Below are 20428 nucleotides of genomic sequence, written 5' to 3'. Positions count from 1 at the left end.
ATATTTGCTGCTTTATTGTGAGTTCTGTTTGTTGATTTTTAGTTTTCTGTAATCCTCATCAATTTGTAACTTCCACTATCAGCATTAAAAGTAGTTCTGTACGTTCTGGAACTACATGCCGTTACTTATATGGATAATTTATGAGGCCCCAAAGAAAAGACTTGTGTCTGAAAATCATCGAGGAAGGAAGGCAAAGCTGAATGAAAAGTTTTGTGATTTGGATTCAGTCATCAAGAAGAACTAATCCACTGCATATTGCAGCTCAACTCCTTTTCCAAACTAAAAACATCATGCTCTTCTCCACATATCCGTCTGTCTTCCTTAATGTTGGCTTCCATGTCTTTGAGCTTGCATCCAGGCTCCAGTCGGAATGAAACCACTCAACAATATCTTCCTGTTACAGCAGACACCCATTCAGTATGAATACTCAGACCAAGAATTACAAGAAGATTTGATGTGCTTGGTAAAGGCCTGGAGACACAGAAAGATATCAGCGTAGGTACAGACAAGAAATTGACACCCCTGAAAAGTGAAATAATGGAAGTTGGACAGACAGATATAGGCAGACATTCATGTATGTATGTAAGGAGGATTTTCTTTCATTTCACAAAATGCTTGCACTTTGCTTTCCATTTCTCATTTTCTCTTCTGCCTCTTATCTCTGTTATCTTCTCACTCATATGTTTGTGATCTAGTGTCGGCACTGTGCTTACTAATGCATTATCTTTGAGCCCCTGCTATCTTTTGATTGATTCCACATTATAAACAGAGGCCACAGTTTCAATATTTGGAAATACTCGGAACACACAAATACCTAACTACATTATATTTTCTACTTCATCTTTGCTTCCATACCCCTTCATAATAAGTGATTTTTTCTTAATCTAGGGTTTTTAGTTATCTGCCACTGCCCCAAATACTCCAGTTTTACAACCTCTCCCAACCTATTCCTCTTTACCCTCTTAAGAAGGAACCTGTTAGTCAGAAATTTAACAGAATTACAGAACTTTAATCATAATCTTTAGATATGTAGTTTGGTAAAAAAATACACTGCTCAAAAAAAGTTAAAAAAGCTCAAAAAAAGTTTGGAATACTATTGTAAAATTTGGTCTATGATACTAGAGGTCTCATTGCTGTAGGTACTTTACACATTATCCATTTCGAGCCCATATTCTAGACAGTATTTAGTACTGGCATGCTTTGTGTCTGTTTCCCCATTACGTAAAGATAACACTACCACAGCAGCCACATCAGAGGCAGTTCAGTATCAACAGCAGCTTCATTCAGTTTGTGTTCAGCACTGCAGTAACATGTCACGTAAAGGCACACAACACTTTGATAGAATCAGGATAGTGGCTTTACTTTCAGCAGATCAAGATGTTGCCACTCGGTTACATGTCACTCAAAGTGGTGTGTCTGAGATATGAAGAAAGTGCAGAGAGATGGGAAATATGAACAATAGACCTTGCAGTGGTCATCCTCACATGACAACACCAGTCCAGGATTGTTTCCTCCAACTGTCAGCTTGCAGAGACCAAGTATCAACTGCCATAAATGTTTTCTCCCAGGTAACAGGGATCCATATATCAGTGCATAGAAGATTGCATCAGGGTGGCCATCATTCCAGAAGACCAATGAGAAATTTTTCACAGAACCAGTGGAACCGATGCAATCGAAGGACCTGAGCTCTTGCACATTAACATTGAACCATTGCAGAGTGGAGTAATGTCATGTTTTCTGACTTGACCAGGATTGGTTTGTGACCGGACACTAGATGTGTTAGGGTTTGAAGAAGCACTAGATGGCACCAGGAATGCCGATACATTCCTGAAGTCCATCTGTTTGGAGGTGGAAGTGTAACGAATTGGGCAGCAGTAATGACAGGACAGCAGACCCCACTAATTCTCTTCTATGGCAATTTGGCTGGGCCCCAATACCGTTAAGAGGTCTGACTAATGATTGTAAGGCCCTACAAATGTGAAGTCATTGACAGCTTCATCCTAGTTGATGATGCTGCAAGATTACACAGTACTACAGCAGTATCTCAGTATTTTCAAAGATGCAACATCAACTGACTGCATCAGCCCCTGAGCATGCAAGGGACTTGTTGAAAGTGATCATTGCATAGTGTCTGAATCCACCTAACAGTATTCAGGGCGTCACTGAAGCTGCCATTGAGAAGTGGGACCTCATACCCCAAGATAAACTTGAGGGTCTCATCCAGAGCAGGCCTTGCTGAGTGAAAGATCTAATCCATGTGCGGGGAGGACATACTCACTAGTAAGGACTGATAATCATCATCATGAGATAAAGATTTGCACTGTTTTTGTTTTCAAGATGTACACTTAGGAGAGAGACTGCTTTGTTTTGTAATGAGCTTTTGTAAGTAACAAAAATCGTTCTTGTTTTCAGAAGGAATTATGTTTATTTTGTTAATAATGCATTGTACAAATCTCAATGGGCGTACTGTAAGAAGTCATTGTAGTAAACTCTACGACATTCCCAACTTCTGTTGAGGTGTGTACATTGCGAGTTAGTGTTTCGAATAACTTGCAGCTCAGTCGAAGTTTGTAATAGTTACTTTATTTTTTAACAAACACACAGATTTTGCAATTTAGTCTGAAGGTGAAATGTATGAAATTTACTGAAACAGTCTACTACTTCAAGATGATCTTGTTACTTGGCTGCTAATCTGAAAAGGTTTTATCAATAATGGGTTACAAGGGCACCTTAAATATTGAGTTAAAGCTGTCGGCAGTAAGTGATTGCTGTAGTTCAGATAAAAAATGTTCCTCCATGGAAAAATTGGATCTTTGGAGGTATTAATTTAATGTGTACTCTAATTAACTTTTTGTGGCTTATAATCAATTAAGTGATGCGGATTTCATTGTAATAAAGTGGACCATAAGTCCTTTGTCCCTCAATTGTCTCCTGCATTGCATTATTGATGTATGATTGGTTTGTTTGTATAAAATATAGTTTTTATTATTTTTAAACAAATTAATCTCTGCCAGCAGCTAATAAGGAAATACACCAGTTTTCATTATACATGAGTTTGAAAACTATTCACTATTGATGTTGCAGTGATACAGAGAATGAACTGTTATTGAGCCAGGTGCTTAATGTGATAGAACATGTGCTAGCTGATGGCTGAAACATGCACTTAAACAAAAAGAAAACGTAAGTGTTCACATGGGGTATATATTCTGGATGGCTAGAAGCTTGCATAAAAGACTTTTGAAGAGGTGGATGACTATAGAAATCTTGTAAGTTAAATAGATGCAGAAGGGTAAAAGACATTCTAGAAAGGGTTGCAAAAGGCAGAAGGCTATTTTATGAAAAATAAAGAGCTTCTAACATAAATAATATAAACATTGAGACAAGGGGGAAAAATGAAAAACTACACTTTGTATTTGTTCATTGATGTATGGTGCATTTAATCCCTTCTCATTTATGTCTTATGTTTTTATAAGTAATGTGGTAGGCAGAATGTGGGTAACAACAAAGTCAGTGCATTTAAATTTTGGACAACACCATATAATGACTTTTTAATATTTATTTTCTAGATGACATTGACACATGTAGTGAGGCGTCATTTCCTGCAGCTCCTAACCGACCACCTGTGGTGCAGCTGCAGTCATCAGTACAAAGTGAAGAGTCACAGGAAGAATCAATGCTGTATAGTGGGTCTCCATCACCAACTGCCAATCAGATAGATGTTCCGTTTCAGGTACTTTCACTACTTCTCCTACAGTGTTTCAGCGTATTCTATGTCTGTAGGTTGTTCATTATCACACATTGATTATTTTATTTAGATGCATCATTTTGGAATGACAGTATCTGTGATTAATGTTGTGCATAATTTAAAACCTCTCAGTTAGGGCACTTATAAATAGTTAGCACAGGAAATGAAATTCACTGAAAGTGTCATAGCTTTAACATCTAAAAATGAGATCAGTCCAAACAGATTTTCTCTTTTCATTTTGGTCACTGGCTGACTCTGTGGTCTTCCAGAGAGGTGACTCTATGAAAGTATGTTCCGTAGATTGCATGGCTGCTCCATAATCAAATCCTAAGGACTCAAAGTTGTGTATATGTTTCACAGTGATGATTGAACTAAGACGGGATCTTGTCCAGACATTCTCCTTCAAGTGTTTTAGGGTTCTGCTATTTCCATATTTCTTCTTGATTTGATGAAAGTGAGTGATTAACCAGTCACATACATACAAAGCATTAATTAACTGCATTTTTATTGTTTTATTGAGACCAACAAGGTCAACATGAAATCTTGTAGCCATTTGACAATGAGTTTTGCTAACTTTTGTGTCATTAGTATTACTACTGTGATGTAAGTCAGAGTGTGTTAGACAAAGAGTACATGAGGCTTTGTAAAAACAGCAATGGATTATGCATTGCAATTTTTCATGTGGGAAATCTTCAAACGTTTTGAAATTAGTTAATAGGAATTGAGGCTCTTGTACTATATGCTACTTTGGGCTCTGAAGGCACTGAAAAATTGAAACCACTCTGCCTCAAGAGCAGAAAGTGAAAATATGAATTTTGTTATCAGTTTTAGAATTTGTTGGCAGAGGTCAGGGAAATTAAATAAAAACTGTTACATTTTGCAGGACTGTGATGTAGGGAGCTTCACTGACAGTGACATTCCACTTATTTACTGTGCTCGTCACCTCGCAGCTTCCTTCCTGTTGACGGGTGTGACAGGACATACAATGCCGGACAAGAGTGTAAGGGTCAGTGTTAAAGCATTAGCACTCAGCTGTATCTCCAGCATTGTGCGCTTAGCACCAGATATTATCCTGCTACCTGTTGACAAAGTGAAGCAACTTTCTGAAGGTATGTGTAATACATTCAAGAAAACTGTTTGTATGTTTACAGGCTGGAGTTGTGGTTAGTTCAGGTTTGAAAAGTATGTAAATATCTTTTAAATATAGTGCTCAATTTCAGTTTGAAAATTCCAGAACTTTTTAAAAATTGGTGTAAATGTTGTTTCCATGTATTTCACAAGAAGACAGTGTGCGATGAGTATTTATCTGCAGGAAACAAAATTCCAAGTAGCTCTGATAGAAACACTCAGAAGTAGAAATTGCACTTCATATCATTGCTGCAATGCATTCTTGGGGTAGCAAGGAGGATGGGATGTGTAAAATTGTAAAGAAGGGACAGGTTACTTGGCCCTGAAATTGAGAGTTACCTAAACTGTTGCGAGGATGAAGGGAGAAAAAGATGTAGAATAAGATGTCTAAAACAGTATGTAACCTCCCTCCACCATCTCAGTTATTAAAGTTATGGCAGATTCTGTCACTTTACTCAAGTTATTAATGTCGCAGGTACAATAGGAGTTGTAGAAACCATACTGTTGAGAATCAATGAACAATTTGTCATAGTTTATTGTACACTTCAGTTATCACATGTTAAGAAATACTCTTAAAAAACTGATTCATAAATTAAGTGCATCATGTGTGTCCTTCAATAAATGATTTACTCACAGGTGAAATTACTTTTGGTACTTTGACGGCTTCTTTGCAGAGGCTATTGAAGGGACAGAGTAAAAAGTGTTAGGAATAATGCAGTTAGGAACAAGGAAGCAAGAAGAAAAGGATATGAAGACAGAAAAAATTATGATAAAATTCTACCATTCCGAAATGTGTGTGTGTGTGTGTGTGTGTGTGTGTGTGTGTGTGTGTGTTGGTTTTTTTAAGAGAGGTTAAATCCAGTAGGTGGATGCAAGGGATCCTCAAAGTGTACCCCATCAGGCAAAAAAATTTTTGAGACTCAATTAAAAGAAATAGGGCTAAGATTACAGTACTAATGCTTCACTTGTTTGTCATAGTATCCCTCACTTGAGTAAAATGCACAGAATGTTCATAAAACTGTGTGAAAGTGACAGAAAAGTCGTTCTATGGGATGTAGTTCGACTCACGTCACATTATCTTGGATGTTGATTATGCTGTCAAAGCATTTAATCCTTCATGTGAAATTCTGCACTTTGCTGTTTTGCGGTAGGTTTGTGTTGATAACACTGGGTCTTGTCACCTGTGATGGTTTTTTGTAGTAAAGAATTGTCTGCATGTTGTATTTCAATCAAGTTGCTGCAGGTGTCCTGAGTCATTGGTTTGGTTTGGGAGTCAGGTTGTGTGCGACAGACACTGCTCACACTTTTCTCTTCTGCAAACCATTCTGGAGAATGTCTTTAAACTTGATGAAGAGACGTTGCCCCATTGTGATTTGTGACACAACAATGTTGGCACACTTTGGCTGCGCAGCCTAACACTACGTGCACACAACTGACTGGTCGATTGCGCAACTGTTGTTTACAATTAAGGCTGCCGCCATAGCCATTGCGCTAACATCTCTTATATGCCAGGAATAAATTTTTTTTGGACAGCCAGTGTATTTTCTACTTTTTAGTGGTTCTTTAATAGTGTGCTTCTGGGCATTCTGCCAAATTTCTTTTTTTGTGAGAGATGACATTTAATCAGTTCTGTCAGGCATACTTGGAATTTTACCTCTTAAATGTTAGCAGTGGTCACTATTCCATCCCTTTGTAGTTCACAGTTTTCTCAATTGAGTTTTTCTTTTGATTCATTTTTCATGTCCCTCTGTAGGATTTACATGGAATTATTGAATAATTTTTGAAACAGTAATCATGAAGAAATGAATTATTTTTCTCTAACAAAATAAGTATGAAGACCAATATTAGTTACATATTTTAATATTGGGTTTCATGAAAGCAAGTTACTTTATTTAGAAACTTTATTACCCTCAGTTGCTGATAACTTTAATCAGATTGCAAGACTGTGTGTTGTGTCTTGGATCAGTATGCTATTCAGGGTAGAATCTGGTAAATAATAAATTTCTTGGCAGTAGACCTTTTGTATCTGTTACGACTTTGACCAGTGCCACATATTTCTCTAACAAGGTGTAAAGAGGAGGAGGTTGACTATGGCTAAGCAAGGCACGAAAATGAAAATACCAAACAAGGAAGTACAGACTCTACAAGCAATATGTTTTGTGAGTGCAGAGTATTGTGGTAATATGTGGCACCTTGAGAGGTATTTAAAGTGACAAGACTCATCCAGGCACCTGAAGAGACCTCTCTATGAGGCTGTGCATCTGAGGGTACAAAAGTGCGGGCGTGATGTATCAGCAGTCAGAATCCTAAAATACTGTCTAACAATCACGCAGTAGCCTGTGCAAGGAAAAGGATCTGTTTTGCAGGAAAAATTATTTGTGCTAAAACACTAGACACCCACCTTTAAGAAATACATTTGAGGCATTTTTGTTCCAATGATGATGAGTTAGAATTGTAGGCTGTTCTCGCTCAATGCTGTCTAATTAATTTTATGCAGCAAGATTTTAATCTTCCTAGCATCCTGTATCTTTCGTTGAGGTTAGGGTAGCCATTGATGGGAAAGAAAGGGTCAAGGTATTGCTTGCTGGGGCCACTTACAGTGTTAACTCTGTGATAGAAATGAAATAGTGTTACTGGAGGGGGAGGAATCGTATGTGTGCCATAGGCATATATTTGTGGAGGAACGGATGAAAGAGACCATACTGAGAGTGATGGAGACTGGTGAGGGATGTCAAATGCAGATCATGGTTCATGCCAGCATCTGTCACCTGGTATCTGAAATTTTTCTTGTTTCGTTTTGGAGAGTGGTGAAAGTGGAGGAGACAGCTTAATTCAAATCCATATAAGAACTACCCACAATTCTGTTTTCCATTTATTCATGGGATTTCAGGATTGCTGCTGGGTAATGTTAACTACATGCCTCAATATTTAGGTCTACAGAGATGTATGATCCGGCTTCTCGGTACCACTACACCTCACAAACTAAAAATATTCTTCGAATGCTGATGCATGTGCAGATCTTGAGTCTGATAGGGGCAATGTTGCAGAGAAGTTACCTCACCTACAGTTAAAGAAAACTGATGTTTCTCTCATCAGATTTTCAAAACTTTAATGAAGAGTAGAGGAGTTGAAAATTACTTTGAAAAATTTCTAACCGTATCTTCTAACTTTGATTTTGAACTTCAACGATGCCTGGTGCTTTTGGAAAATGAAATTATACCATTCACTTTATGCATAAGTTTTCTTTTTCATTTCTACATTTTTTAAGATCTATTGCTACAGGGAAATGATTCACATATATTTTATACTGTCTCAGAACTATCATTTGTTTCTGTCTGTTCTTCAGTGAATATTATTGCATCAGATATTTTTAACAAGTTCATGTATTGCTTTTCTTTCCTGTGCCATGTTGTTTTTCAAAGCATAATTGGTTCTAATAACAGCTGAAAGTAATTTTTGTCTTCTTGATATCTCTAAAGTAGGTTTTTACATTTAAATACACTGAAGAGCCAAAGAAACTGCCTAATATTGTGTAGGCCCCCTGCGAGCACGCAGATTCCCGCAACATGACATGGCATGGAGTCTACTGATGTCTGAAGTAGTGCTGGAGGGAACTAACACTGTGAATCCTGCAGCGCTGTCCATAAAAATGTAAGAGTATGAGGGAATGGAGACCTCTTCTGAACAGCGCATTGCAGTGAATCCCTGATATGCTCAATAATGTTCATGTGTGAGGAATTTGGTGGTCTGTGGAAGTGTTTAATCTCAGAAGAGTGTTCCTGGAGCCACTCAGTAGCAATTGTGGATGTGTGGGGTGTCGCACTGTCTTGCTGGAATTGCTCCTGCTGGAATTGCCCATGTCCGTCGGAATGCACAATGGACATGAATGGATGCAGGCAATCAGACAAGATGCGTACGTATGTGTCACCTGTCAGAGTCATATGTAGACAATCAGGGGTTCCATATCACTCCAACGGCACACACCTCACACTGTTACAGAGCCTCCACCAGCTTCAACAGTCCCCTGCTGACATGCAGGTCCATGGATTCATGAGGCTGTCTCCATACCCATACACGTCCGACCGCTCGTGAAATGAGACTAGTCCGACCATGCAACATGTTTCCAGTCATCAACAGTCCAACGTTGGTGTTGATGGGCCCAGGTGAGGCGTAAAGCTTTGTGTCGTGCTGTTGTCAAGGGTACACATGTGGGCATTCGGCTCCGAAAGTCCACATCAATGATATTTTATTGAATGATTCGGACGCTGACACTTGTTGGTGGCCCAGCATTGAAATCTGCAGCAATTTGTGGAAGGATTGCACTTCTGTCATGTTGAACAATTCTCTTCTATCATCATTGGTCTCGTTCTTGCAGGATTTTTTTCCAGCCGCAGCGATGTCAAATATTTGATGTTTTACCAGATTCCTGATATTCTCGGTACACTCGTGTAATGGTCATAAGGGAAAATCCCCACTTCATCGCTACCTCGGAGATGCTGTGTCCCTTCGCTTGTGCGCCGACTATAACACCACATTCAAACTCACTTAAATCTCGATAACCTGCCATTTTAGCAGGAGTAGCTGATCTAACAACTGCGCCAGACACTTGTGGTATCATATAGATGTTGCTGTATTTTAATATGCATACCTGTACCAGTTTCTTTGGTGCTTCAGTGTAGTTTTGGAACACTTCTGGGAAAACTCTTCATATACTTTAGTTTCCTTATACAATTAGTGTTGTACATTCAAAAGATAACCCAAGCATCTACAAAACTGAGCAAGATACATTTTCTGTTCACTAGGTGTGGCATTGCCCAGCTACTGACTTATCCCAATCTTATATTTGTCTACAGTCAGTTTTTGATATATTTCTCATGTAACCCCTTCACACACCCACATCATCGCTAAGCATGCTAGGATGTCTTATCCAACAAATACTTCATTACTTTTTTTCAAATAGTAAGTCATTTATGTACCAAAATTTTTGGACCCGTCCCCTTCCTTGCTTCTGCACAAATTAACTATATATTGACCCTACATGAATGTAATTGCTCTCTATTAAAGTTTTTGGTATCGGTCAACAAGCCTAATGAAAGATATGCTCTTGGATGAGTTTAATTGAATTCTTCTGGCTAACCATTCAAAAGTGCTAAAGAGAAACTCTATCACAGGTTTAGTCAGGGTGCACTGTTTTCCCCTTTGCAAATGACTGTATTCTGTCAAAATACTTTTTAGTTTTGTGAACTGTGATAGTATCTTTTTCCCTGTCTTTCAGGAGCACAGCCTTTGACTGATGTCTTGCTTTTTTCTGACCATGTTGATCCTCAATTAAGAGGTGTTACAAATCTAATTGTGGGAAATTTTATGAGATCAATTTTGACAAAACATACGAAAAGTTTTGGAGATGTAATGAAAGACAGCAAAGCACCAAAGAACATCATTCTCCCATATTTAATAACATTGCTGATAAAGGTAAGTTGCATTGTATTCTCTGCATCCTTTAAACAAGCCTAACACGTAAAAATTTAGGAATTTTATATGTTTGTGTTTCAATACCTGTATGTAGTTCAACAATGCTTATTAAGGAACGCATGCTGCTGGAATTTAAAAAAGGGTACTTTTTAGATTATTAAAAAGAAAGTTTATAGTTTTTCTTTTGCTATATGAGGGGTGTTTGAAAAGTCCGTGCAAAGTCTGAGAAATGGCACCACTGGCTCATATCGAAGCTATGTTTAGCTAGTAGCATTTTTGGAAAGAACACGCACCAAGTTTCAGCCATATTGGTCTACTTTTTTGCGTTTGGCATTCGTGTGAATCAAGGAAGTCGAGTGATTGTCAAAAAATGGATGAAAAAGAATTTCGTGTTGTGATTAAATATTACTTTATGAAAGGCAAGACGCCTCATGAGACTAAAGAGAAGCTTGATAAACATTATGGTGACTCTGCACCTTCGATTAGGACAGTTTATAAGTGGTTTCAAAATTTTCGGAGTGGGGCCATATGGGCACAAGTGATGCTGAATGTTCTGGACTCCTGTGAAGATTTGATATAATCCATGATATGGTGATGGATGACAGAAGAGTTAAGGTGTGTGAGATTGCTAGTGCTGTGGGCATCTCGAATGAATGGGTACATAATAGTTTGCATAAACATTTTGACATGAGAAAGCTATCCGCAAGGTGGGTTCTGCGGTTGCTCACACTTGACCAAAAATTGAATCGTATGAAGTGACGTGTTGCAAGGATGGTTTGCAGCTGTTCAGGAAGAATCCCCAGGACTTGAAGCATCGTTTTGTCACTGTGGATGAAACATGGATACATTACTATACTCCTGAGACCAAAGAATGATCTAAACAATGGGTTACAAAGAGAGAATCTGCACCAAAAAAGGTGAAGACCATTCCCTCAGCCGGAAAGGTCATGGTGACTGTCATTTGGGATTCGTTGGTGGTAATCCTCATCGAATATCTGGAAAAGGGTAAAACTATTACAGGTGCATATTATTCATCGTTACTGGACCGTTTGAAAACCGAGCTCCAAGAAAATAGACAGCGATTGGACCGCAAAATAGTCCTTTTCCATCACGACAATGCACCAGCGCACATCTCAGCAGTAGTGGTCGCAAAATTAATGGAAATAGGATTCCAACTCGTTTCACAGCTCCCCTATTCTCCAGACTTGGCTCCCTTGGACTACTATTTGTTCCCCAATTTGAAGAAATGGCTGCCAGGACAAAGATTTTATTCAAACGAGGAGGTGATTGCAGCAACTAATAGCTATTTTGCAGACTTGGACGATTCCTATTATTTGGAAGGAATCAAGTCTAAAAGGAGACTATGTCAAAAAATTAAAAAGGTTTACCCCAAACACGTAAGTAGTTTTTAGTTTTGCACGGACTTTTCAAATGCCCCTCTTAAAAATTTTGAGAATTTTTTTATCTCCTTAATGGTGCTTTCCAGTTGTGATGTTAGCATTCATTAGTATACCAAAAATCGTTTATATTCCTGTCGACTTAAAAAACACTGCAGATGAATTTATTGGAACACATTTGCAATGTACATCACCAAGAACCAAAAGCATTGAATTGTAATAGACAACTAAATCGATATCAGCCTGGGGGATAGTTTTGTAATATCCAGCTGAATATTTCCATTTCATGTTGTTTTGTATTCTTTAACATCTCCAGAAATGTAAAATGTAACTTTTTACAAATTTTCACACAGGGTGGTACTAAAATCTTCAATAAAGCTGACTCATGTTTACAGCTAAGACAGCAATAAAAAAGCTAGAACAAAATGAGAACAACTGAGCTGTGGTGGCCTCTGCTGCTAGCTTATTTCTGTCGTACAGTAACTGAAGTGTTTTGCACGCATTTTTAGTCCTTAAATGTGATTAATCTTACAATTAAAAATTATACTTTTACTTAAGTTCAAGTGTTGAAGAAAACGTTAGATGACAAATGTAAATTCTGTTTACATGCTTTAAATCGTAGTTGAATACGATTTTCTGTATTAAATTTTATCCATTATATAGTGTTAACATTTAGTTTAAAAAGAGTAATTGTATTTTTTATTACAAAATAAATTTTGAGCTAACATTTATACTGACTCTTGACTTAACATTGAACATTATTCATCTATCACTTCTGGGGTAATCAACTTAGAAAAGTGATTTCAGGAACTGATGACATGCTGATTTTCCTGGAATGTTCTACAAAAGTAAATTAACGTAATCAATTGAAAACAAGCCTAATTGACCATAAAGTAATTATAAACTCATATTCAAGTGGAATTAAGACTGAACATGTTAGCAGTTATCTACAAAATACGTGTTCTATCTGCACCCACTGTATCAAGATGACCATCTGTCCTGGCATGGATAATTTCATAATATCACTTCCTCGTCTGCCACATTACACTGTCTATGGCTGAGTAGTTAAATTGCCACCTTGTGATTTGCTTGTTTCATATTGGGGGAAGTCCTACTTTGCTGTCAGAGAGTCAAGGAGGAGTTGGTACAAGCTGTAGCTGAAACCTCAAAGTGAAGATGGAAAAGAAGAAGGAATCTGTATTCTTATATTTAGTTGTGATAGATGGAGAGATTAGAATAGATACCAGTGACTGTGTACATAGGGTAAGTTGGGAGTCAGGTGGTTTGAGGTCTAGAGTGGTTAAAATATATTTGTGTTAGTCAGCTGGCATCGGTGAGGAAATAAGGAAGGGGATGCAGCTTTGGAACTAGGTGTAGAGTTTACCATCATCTACAGCAGATGTAGTCAACCTGTTCCCTAGCACCAACTAGTGGGCATTCCAGCTTCCGTGGCGGATGGTAGGCAGTAGGGGTTTTGAAAACATTTCAGTAGGTTTTCATAAAAAATTTACACAAAGCGTATGGTATGTAATTATTATTATATGCTTTAGCTTGCTGTAATTCTACCTTATAACCTTTGCAAAGTAAAGTGGTAGCTGGAATTCCTACTAGTGGGCACTAAGGACCAGGTTGAATACCACTGTTCTAGGTGATGGGCTGTTTCTCAAAGTTACATCCCTACTTTGCAAAACACCATTACTGTATAACTGGTGGGCAGTCCTTATGCAGGTACAAAAATGGGTGGGAAGTAAACAAGGTTGACCACTCATGTTCTAGAACATAGCTATTTCATACAACATGCATTTGTGGTCATTCTCTTGTCCTCATACACTATGCTGCAGACTTGAAACAAATCAGCATAAAAGTCTAACACTACTTTGTGCAACACAGCACATTAGGATAACTGACGCTATGTGTTGGCATTGTTGTATCTGACGTATATACTACACTGCCCAGAGTCAAGGCGTTATTTATCAACAGTATGGAGGGGTATACATTTAGCAGCCCATGCTTCCAACCGTATGACGACTTGTGAACAAGTGCTGCTGTTAACGGTAGTGTAATAGTTTTTAGTTCCGGCAATCACCACACAAGCATTGTATTGCGTTGTTTTGTTTTGTCAGATGACAGTTGCCAGATAGTCAGTGTTTTGTTCTTAGTTGCACCTAGTTACTCGAGTAAACATGGCTGGCGCAAGGCTTACATTCGATGAAAGGAAGTCAGTTTTGAAGTGGTATGTCAAGTACGAAAACATTAATGAGGTTCAATGGCAATGGCGAAATGAGTATCAAACAGAGCCACAAACACGTTTAACGATTCGTCGCATTGGAGAGAAATTTGAAGCCGAAGGCTTTGTTAAAGATGTACACAAACAATGATCTGGACGACCTGTTACAGTAACAAGTCCAGCTAACTCCCGTCGTGTGTTACAACAATTCACTCGCTCACCACAGAAGTCTGTGAGACAGTGTGCCCGTGAAAATGGAGTGAGTCGCTCAAGTGTTCGGCGAATTTTGAAGACAGCAAAGTGGAAGTGCTACATTCCACGATTGCTACACGCAATGAACAAGGACAACCAGATCGTAGAATGGAGTACTGCGAGTGGTTTACTAACATGGTGCATAACGATGAAGAGTTTGCAGAGATGATTGTGTGTTCTGATGAGGCACAGTTCAAACTTAATGGTACAGTAAATCGCCAAAATTGCATCTGCTGGGCCGCCGAATATCCGAACGTCCATGTAGACAAAGCCGTGAATTTGCCAGGAGTAAATGTGTGGTGTGGGTTGTCTTACCGGGGCTTGATTGGGCCATTCTTCTTTGACGGCAGGGGTACTGGTGAGGTGTACCTTCAGAAGCTTCAGACATCCATTTTACCTGCCATCCGAGACTTGTTTGGAGATGGAAGAGTTTACTGTCAACAAGATGGTGCCCCAGCCCACTACCAAAATCATGTTAGGGGGTATCTCGACGGAAATCTACAAGGAAGATGGATAGGCTGTAGAGGTGCTGCGGAGTACCCACCACATTCCCCAGACCTAACTCCTCTGGACTTTTACCTGTGGGGAACACTAAAGGACGTCGTTTATGGACAAAAGCCATGCACATTGGATGAACTTTGAGAATCCATCGTACATGTTGCAGTCAGTAGTTCGTGCTGCAGTTCAGCAGCATCGTTTGTGTGTGGATGTTAATGGTGACCATTTCGAACACCTACAGTGATATCTTTAAGTTGGACTTTAAGCTACACTTTCACCAAAAATGAGACTACTCCATCAATTAGTTTGCAAATCATGGACGTTTGAACAGTGGTTACATTTTTTTGGACCCCTCAGTATATTTTTTTGGTGAGAATAGAACCTGGACCCACTGTGTGGCAGTGAGCTACACTGTCCACTCGGCTTCAAAGTTGGAATAGTGACCTACAAGCTGTAAAAAAATACCTTATAGCAGTTGGCATGTACTTATCCTAAGGGGGGAAATATCCTAAATACTTCCGATAGATACAGAAAGTAGGAAAAACTATCCTAACTTTTAAAAGGCTAGTTATTACTTTAGACAGTAGATGGATCTCTCTCATGTTGGGATCTGAGTCTTCTGACAAGCTGTTCTTTCTCCTTGTCATTTTTTGTAGTTTCTCAAGCGTTTTTAATCTTTTGATACATACATTACAGTAACTCTTCTACTCTGTTCAGGGGCCAGTGTTTTCTCAAGTGACTTTCTTGTCTAAATTGACTATACGTGTACAAATGAGTTTTGTGTCAGAATTGACTCTCCCTCAAGATATTTCCCGAGTCAGTTGATGATGCCAGTGATGGATTGATTATGGTGACTGTAGAGTTCTAAAAGCTCGAGTATAATGAAGACTGCATGTGCTGAAGAACAGAGAGATGGTGACGTTATTGCTAACATTGAAAGTTGACCAATTCCACTGTGCTCACTCATGTTAGAGTAATGAATTTTGTGCTTTTGGGTCTTATTAATATTTATTTAATTATTTGTTTTATTTCCATGGTTCACTGTGAAGATTGTATACGGATTTGATATTTTTTCTGTTAGTGTTCCACCTCAAGAGATCCAATATCAGAAAGAAGGAAATGGTTTAAGTTTTATGTTACATGGGCAAAGAAAAAGCCTACACAGTGCATAAAAAAGAAAGTAAATAGGTAAAACGTTTATTTGTTATTTTTAATAGAAGCTGTTTCAACAATGAAAATGTCAGTTCTGTTAAAGGAGAAAACTAGTTTTGGATGTTATTTGACACTTCGAAAGAAAACGAGATGAAAAAGATAAAGTAAAAAAAAAGTGCTTTGTACTATCTTGTAAATATTATTTGATGTGTTTGTATGTGTACCTTTTCTCAAACAAACAAATGTTGATGGTTTGAAATGTTTGAATGACAATCTCTTATTCTTCCTGTGTTCAAATGTATGGAATATTTGCCATACAGCCTTTCTCAGGGACGTCCACTATGATTTTTCACTTAGGTCATTATGCACTCTATTGTCATTCTGAATGACAGCAGTTTGCTGCACTGGCTGTCATTGTTTGGATTAAAATATCTGGGTTTTTTTTTATCACCGGTACTGCGCAGGCTGTGTAATCGTTTAAAGTGGTTGTCTAGTGTGACCCATAAAGTGCACATACTTGAGTTACAATTAAAGTGTTTGTCAAGTCATACAGTGGTAGAAATTGACAGGTTGGCCAGACTTTACAATCACAAACATGACACCAAGTATTTCCTAAACTGTGTTTTGTCACGTTTTCTCAGCATGGTTGAGTAATAGAGCACTTCCAACTGTTCTGCAAGTTTTGGTTTCCATTTTCTGCACAATATCTTGACATCTGACCCAGCCATCTTCTTCACATGCTGTGAGTGTTGCTGTTATGTGTACTCTCTGCCTGGACTCCAGCTGGACTGTAAACTGTTGTTAGTCTCACACTGCTATTGACAGCAAGTGTGATTTCTGACAACCACTCCAACTCTGGTGCATGTTATGGCCAGTGAGATTTTAACAAATTGAATGCCACACCCCAAGCGTTATTTCATTTGAAACCTCTGTTAGTGTTTATTAGGTTTTCAGACATCTTTACTTCGATAGACTCCTTAATTATGCTGTCTCAGATACTCTGCATTTGCACTGCAATACTGGTGTCATTATATTTCATTTCATGATAATATTTGAGGCAGTGCACAGAAACAGCTGATTTTCTTGGTTGTGGTAGCTGGGTGTGTCACGAAGTTCCTTGCAAATCCCCTCGACTGTTTTGCTAATCTACCTTATGCTGGCCCAGTATTCAGAAAGATTGGTAGACTCCTATGGAAACATTGCATCCAGTGTGTTTCACACCCTTCAGCTAAGTTAAAAGCGATCTTTGTAACATTAAAGACAATCTAGATATCTGAAATCTAGGTGCGTATCGCATTCCTTGTAAATGTGGCATGCCTTATATGGGACAGACTATCTGAACAGTTGAGGAGAGGTGTAAGGAACCTGAGTGACTTGCCCAACTAAAATAACCATGCAAATCAGGTGTTGCTGAGCACTGTCTCGAATATAATCATGAAAAGAAATATAATGACCAGTATTGTGATGTGAACTCTAAGCTTCTGGGACAACATAATTGAAGAGCATATTGAAATAGTGATGTCAGAAAATCTAATAATCAGGGATAGACATTTCAATTTAAATAACATTGGGCACTGGTACTCGGTTTATAAAAATCTCGCCAGCCACCACATCCAACAGATTTGGAAAACCATAAGAGAATTTTTGTTTCACACGATATCAGTGTGAGCCTTGAGAAACAAAAGAGTGTCAGAGAGTTTAGTGAGGGTTGGAAATTGAACTCTGCTATAAATAGCGGCGTGAGGTCAACAGTAGTTCACAATCTGGTTGGTGTCCAGGCAATGAGTACACACAGCAGCAAAACTCGCAGCACCTATAGAAGACGGATGGGTCGGTTGTCCAAATACTGAGCAGGAAATGGAAACAGCGACTCAGTAGAACACATGGAAGCCCACTATTAATTATTTCCTAAACATTTGTGACATAACACACAACTCGGAAGTGTAAGAGCATACTGGAATGTGAACAGACACACTTCACAGCCAGCTCATTCCTAGTTCCCTAATTCCATTACTGTATTGTGACTTCCTTCTGTGGACAATGATCACTCATAAGTTCACTTTCACAGTTCAGTATTGAAGTGATATTATATGGAAATTTTGTCTGTTGAGAACACATCAACATTTGATAAGGATTTTTCTTCCTGTTCTGTGACATTCCATTGATACCTAACATGAACTGTCCTTAGCACTGAAAATCTTTGCAACAAACTGCACACATACGTTGGAATTTACACAATTTTCTGTAAAGACACACAACTGTTGCGAGTAACATCCCAAAGATGTTCGGGCTCACGTGAGGTTCCTCTTCGTCAAAATGTTTGATGCGGCTCTCCTTGCTACTATATCCTGTGCAAGCTTCTTCATCTCCCAGAACCTTCTGCAACCTAGATCCTTCTGAATCTGCTTAGTGTACTCATAGCTTGGCCTCCCACTATGATTTTTACCCTCCACGCTGCCCTCCAATACTGAATTGGTGATACCTTGATGCCTCAGACCAAGTCCTACCAACCAATCCCTTCTTCTAGTCGAGTTGTGCCACAAATTTCTCTTCTCCCCAGTTCTATTCAATTCTTGTCTTAACTATTTATTGTCCGTGTTTCAATTCCATACATGGCTACACTCTATATAAATACTTTCAGAAACGACTTCCTGACACTTAAATCTATACTTGATGTTAACAAATTTCTTTTCTTCAGAAATGCTTTCCTTACCATTGCCATTCTACATTTTATATCCTCTCTACTTTGACCATCATCAGTTATTTTGCTCCCCAAATGGCAAAATTCATTTACTACTTTAAGTGTGTCATTTCCTAATCTAATTCCCTCAGCATCACCTGATTTAATTCGACTACATTCCATTATCCTTCTTGTACTTATGTTGATGTTCATCTTATATCCTCCTTTCAAGACACTGTCCATTCCGTTCAACTGCTCTTACAGGTTCTTTGCTGTCTCTGACATAATTACAATATCATCGGCGAACCTCAAAGTTTTTATTTCTTTTCCATTGATTTTAATTCCAACTCTGAATTTTTCTTTTGTTTCCTTTACTGCTTGCTCAATATACAGATTGAATAACATTGGGGATAGGCTACAACCCTGTCTCACTCCCTTCCCAACCACTGCTTCCTTTTCATGCCCCTCGACTCTTAAAACTGCCATCTGGTTTCTGTATAAATTGTAAATAGCCTTTCGCGCCGTGTATTGTACCCCTACCACCTTCAGAATTTGAAAGAGAGTATTCCAGTCAACATTGTCAAAAGCTTTCTGTAAGTCTACAAATACTAGAAACGTAGATTTGCCTTTCCTTAATCTTTCTTCTAAGATAACTTATAGGGTCAGTATTGCCTCATGTGTTCCAACATTTCTTCGGAATCCAAACTGATCTTCCCCGAGATCGGCTTCTACCAGTTTTTCCATTTGTCTGTAAAGAATTTATGTTAGTATTTTGCAGCCGTGACTTATTAAACTGATAATTTGGTAATTTTCACTTCTGTCAACACCTGCTTTTTTTGGGATTAGAATTCTTATATTTTTTTAAGTCTGAGGTATTTCGCGTCTTATATATCTTGTTCACCAGATGGTAGAGTTTTATTAGGGCTGGCTCTCTCAAGGCTATCAGCAGTTCTAATGGAATGTTGTCTACTCCCGGTGTCTTGTTTCGACTTACATCTTTCAGTGTTCTGTAAAACTCCTTCACGCAGTATCATATATCCCATTTCATCTTCATCTATGTGCTCTTCCATTCCCATATTATTGTCCTCAAGTACCGTGTGATCAAAAAGTCAGTATAAGTTTGAAAACTGAATAAATCATGGAATAATATAGATAGAGAGATACAAATTGACATTCATGCTTGGAATGACATGGGGTTTTATTAGAACCAGAAAAATACAAAAGATCAAAAAATGTCCGACAGATGGCACTTCATCTGATCAGAATAGGAATAATTAGCATAACAAAGTAGGACAAAGAAAAGATGATGTTCTTTACAGGAAATGCTCAATATGTCCACCATCATTCCTCAACAATAGCTGCAGTGGAGGAATAATGTTGTGAACAGCACTGTAAAGCATTTCCGGAGTTATGGTGAGGCATTGGCGTCGGATGTTGTCTTTCAGCATCCCTGGAGATGTCGGTCGATCACGATACACTTGCGACTTCAGGTAACCCCAAAGCCAATAATCGCACGGACTGAGGGCTGAGGACCTGGCAGGCCAAGCATGACGAAAGTGGCGGCTGAGCACACGATCATCACCAAACGACGCGCGCGAGCGATCTGTTGGACATTTTGTGAACTTTTTTTTTTTTTGTTCTAATAAAACCCCATGTCATTCCAAGCATGTGTGTCAATTTTTACCTCTCTATCTACATTATTCCGAGGTTTATTAAGTTTTCAAATTTATACTGACTTTTTGATCACCTGGTACATCACCCTTGTATAGACCCTGTACATACTCCTTCCACCTTTCTGCTTTCCCTTCTTTGCTTAGAACTGGGTTTCCATCTGAGCTCTTGATATTCATACAAGTGGTTCTCTTTTCTCCAAAGGT

General features: G+C 38.5%; 1 protein-coding gene across 1 annotated transcript in view; it reads left to right on the top strand.

Annotated features, from left to right (window-relative positions):
* The window catches only part of LOC124787730 (huntingtin), a 392251-nt gene that overhangs the window by 100239 nt on the left and 271584 nt on the right, over nucleotides 1-20428 (top strand). The window contains exons 9-11 of the mRNA XM_047254577.1: nucleotides 3567-3730; nucleotides 4629-4854; nucleotides 10149-10345. Of these exons, the coding sequence (XP_047110533.1) occupies nucleotides 3567-3730; nucleotides 4629-4854; nucleotides 10149-10345 (587 nt within the window). The remainder of the gene's footprint in view (nucleotides 1-3566; nucleotides 3731-4628; nucleotides 4855-10148; nucleotides 10346-20428) is intronic.

The sequence above is a fragment of the Schistocerca piceifrons genome, chromosome 3, assembly GCF_021461385.2.
Source record: "Schistocerca piceifrons isolate TAMUIC-IGC-003096 chromosome 3, iqSchPice1.1, whole genome shotgun sequence".
Lineage (NCBI taxonomy): Eukaryota > Metazoa > Arthropoda > Insecta > Orthoptera > Acrididae > Schistocerca > Schistocerca piceifrons.
The sequence above is the reverse complement of the archived record's forward strand: the minus strand, read 5'-3'. Positions and strand labels throughout refer to the sequence as shown.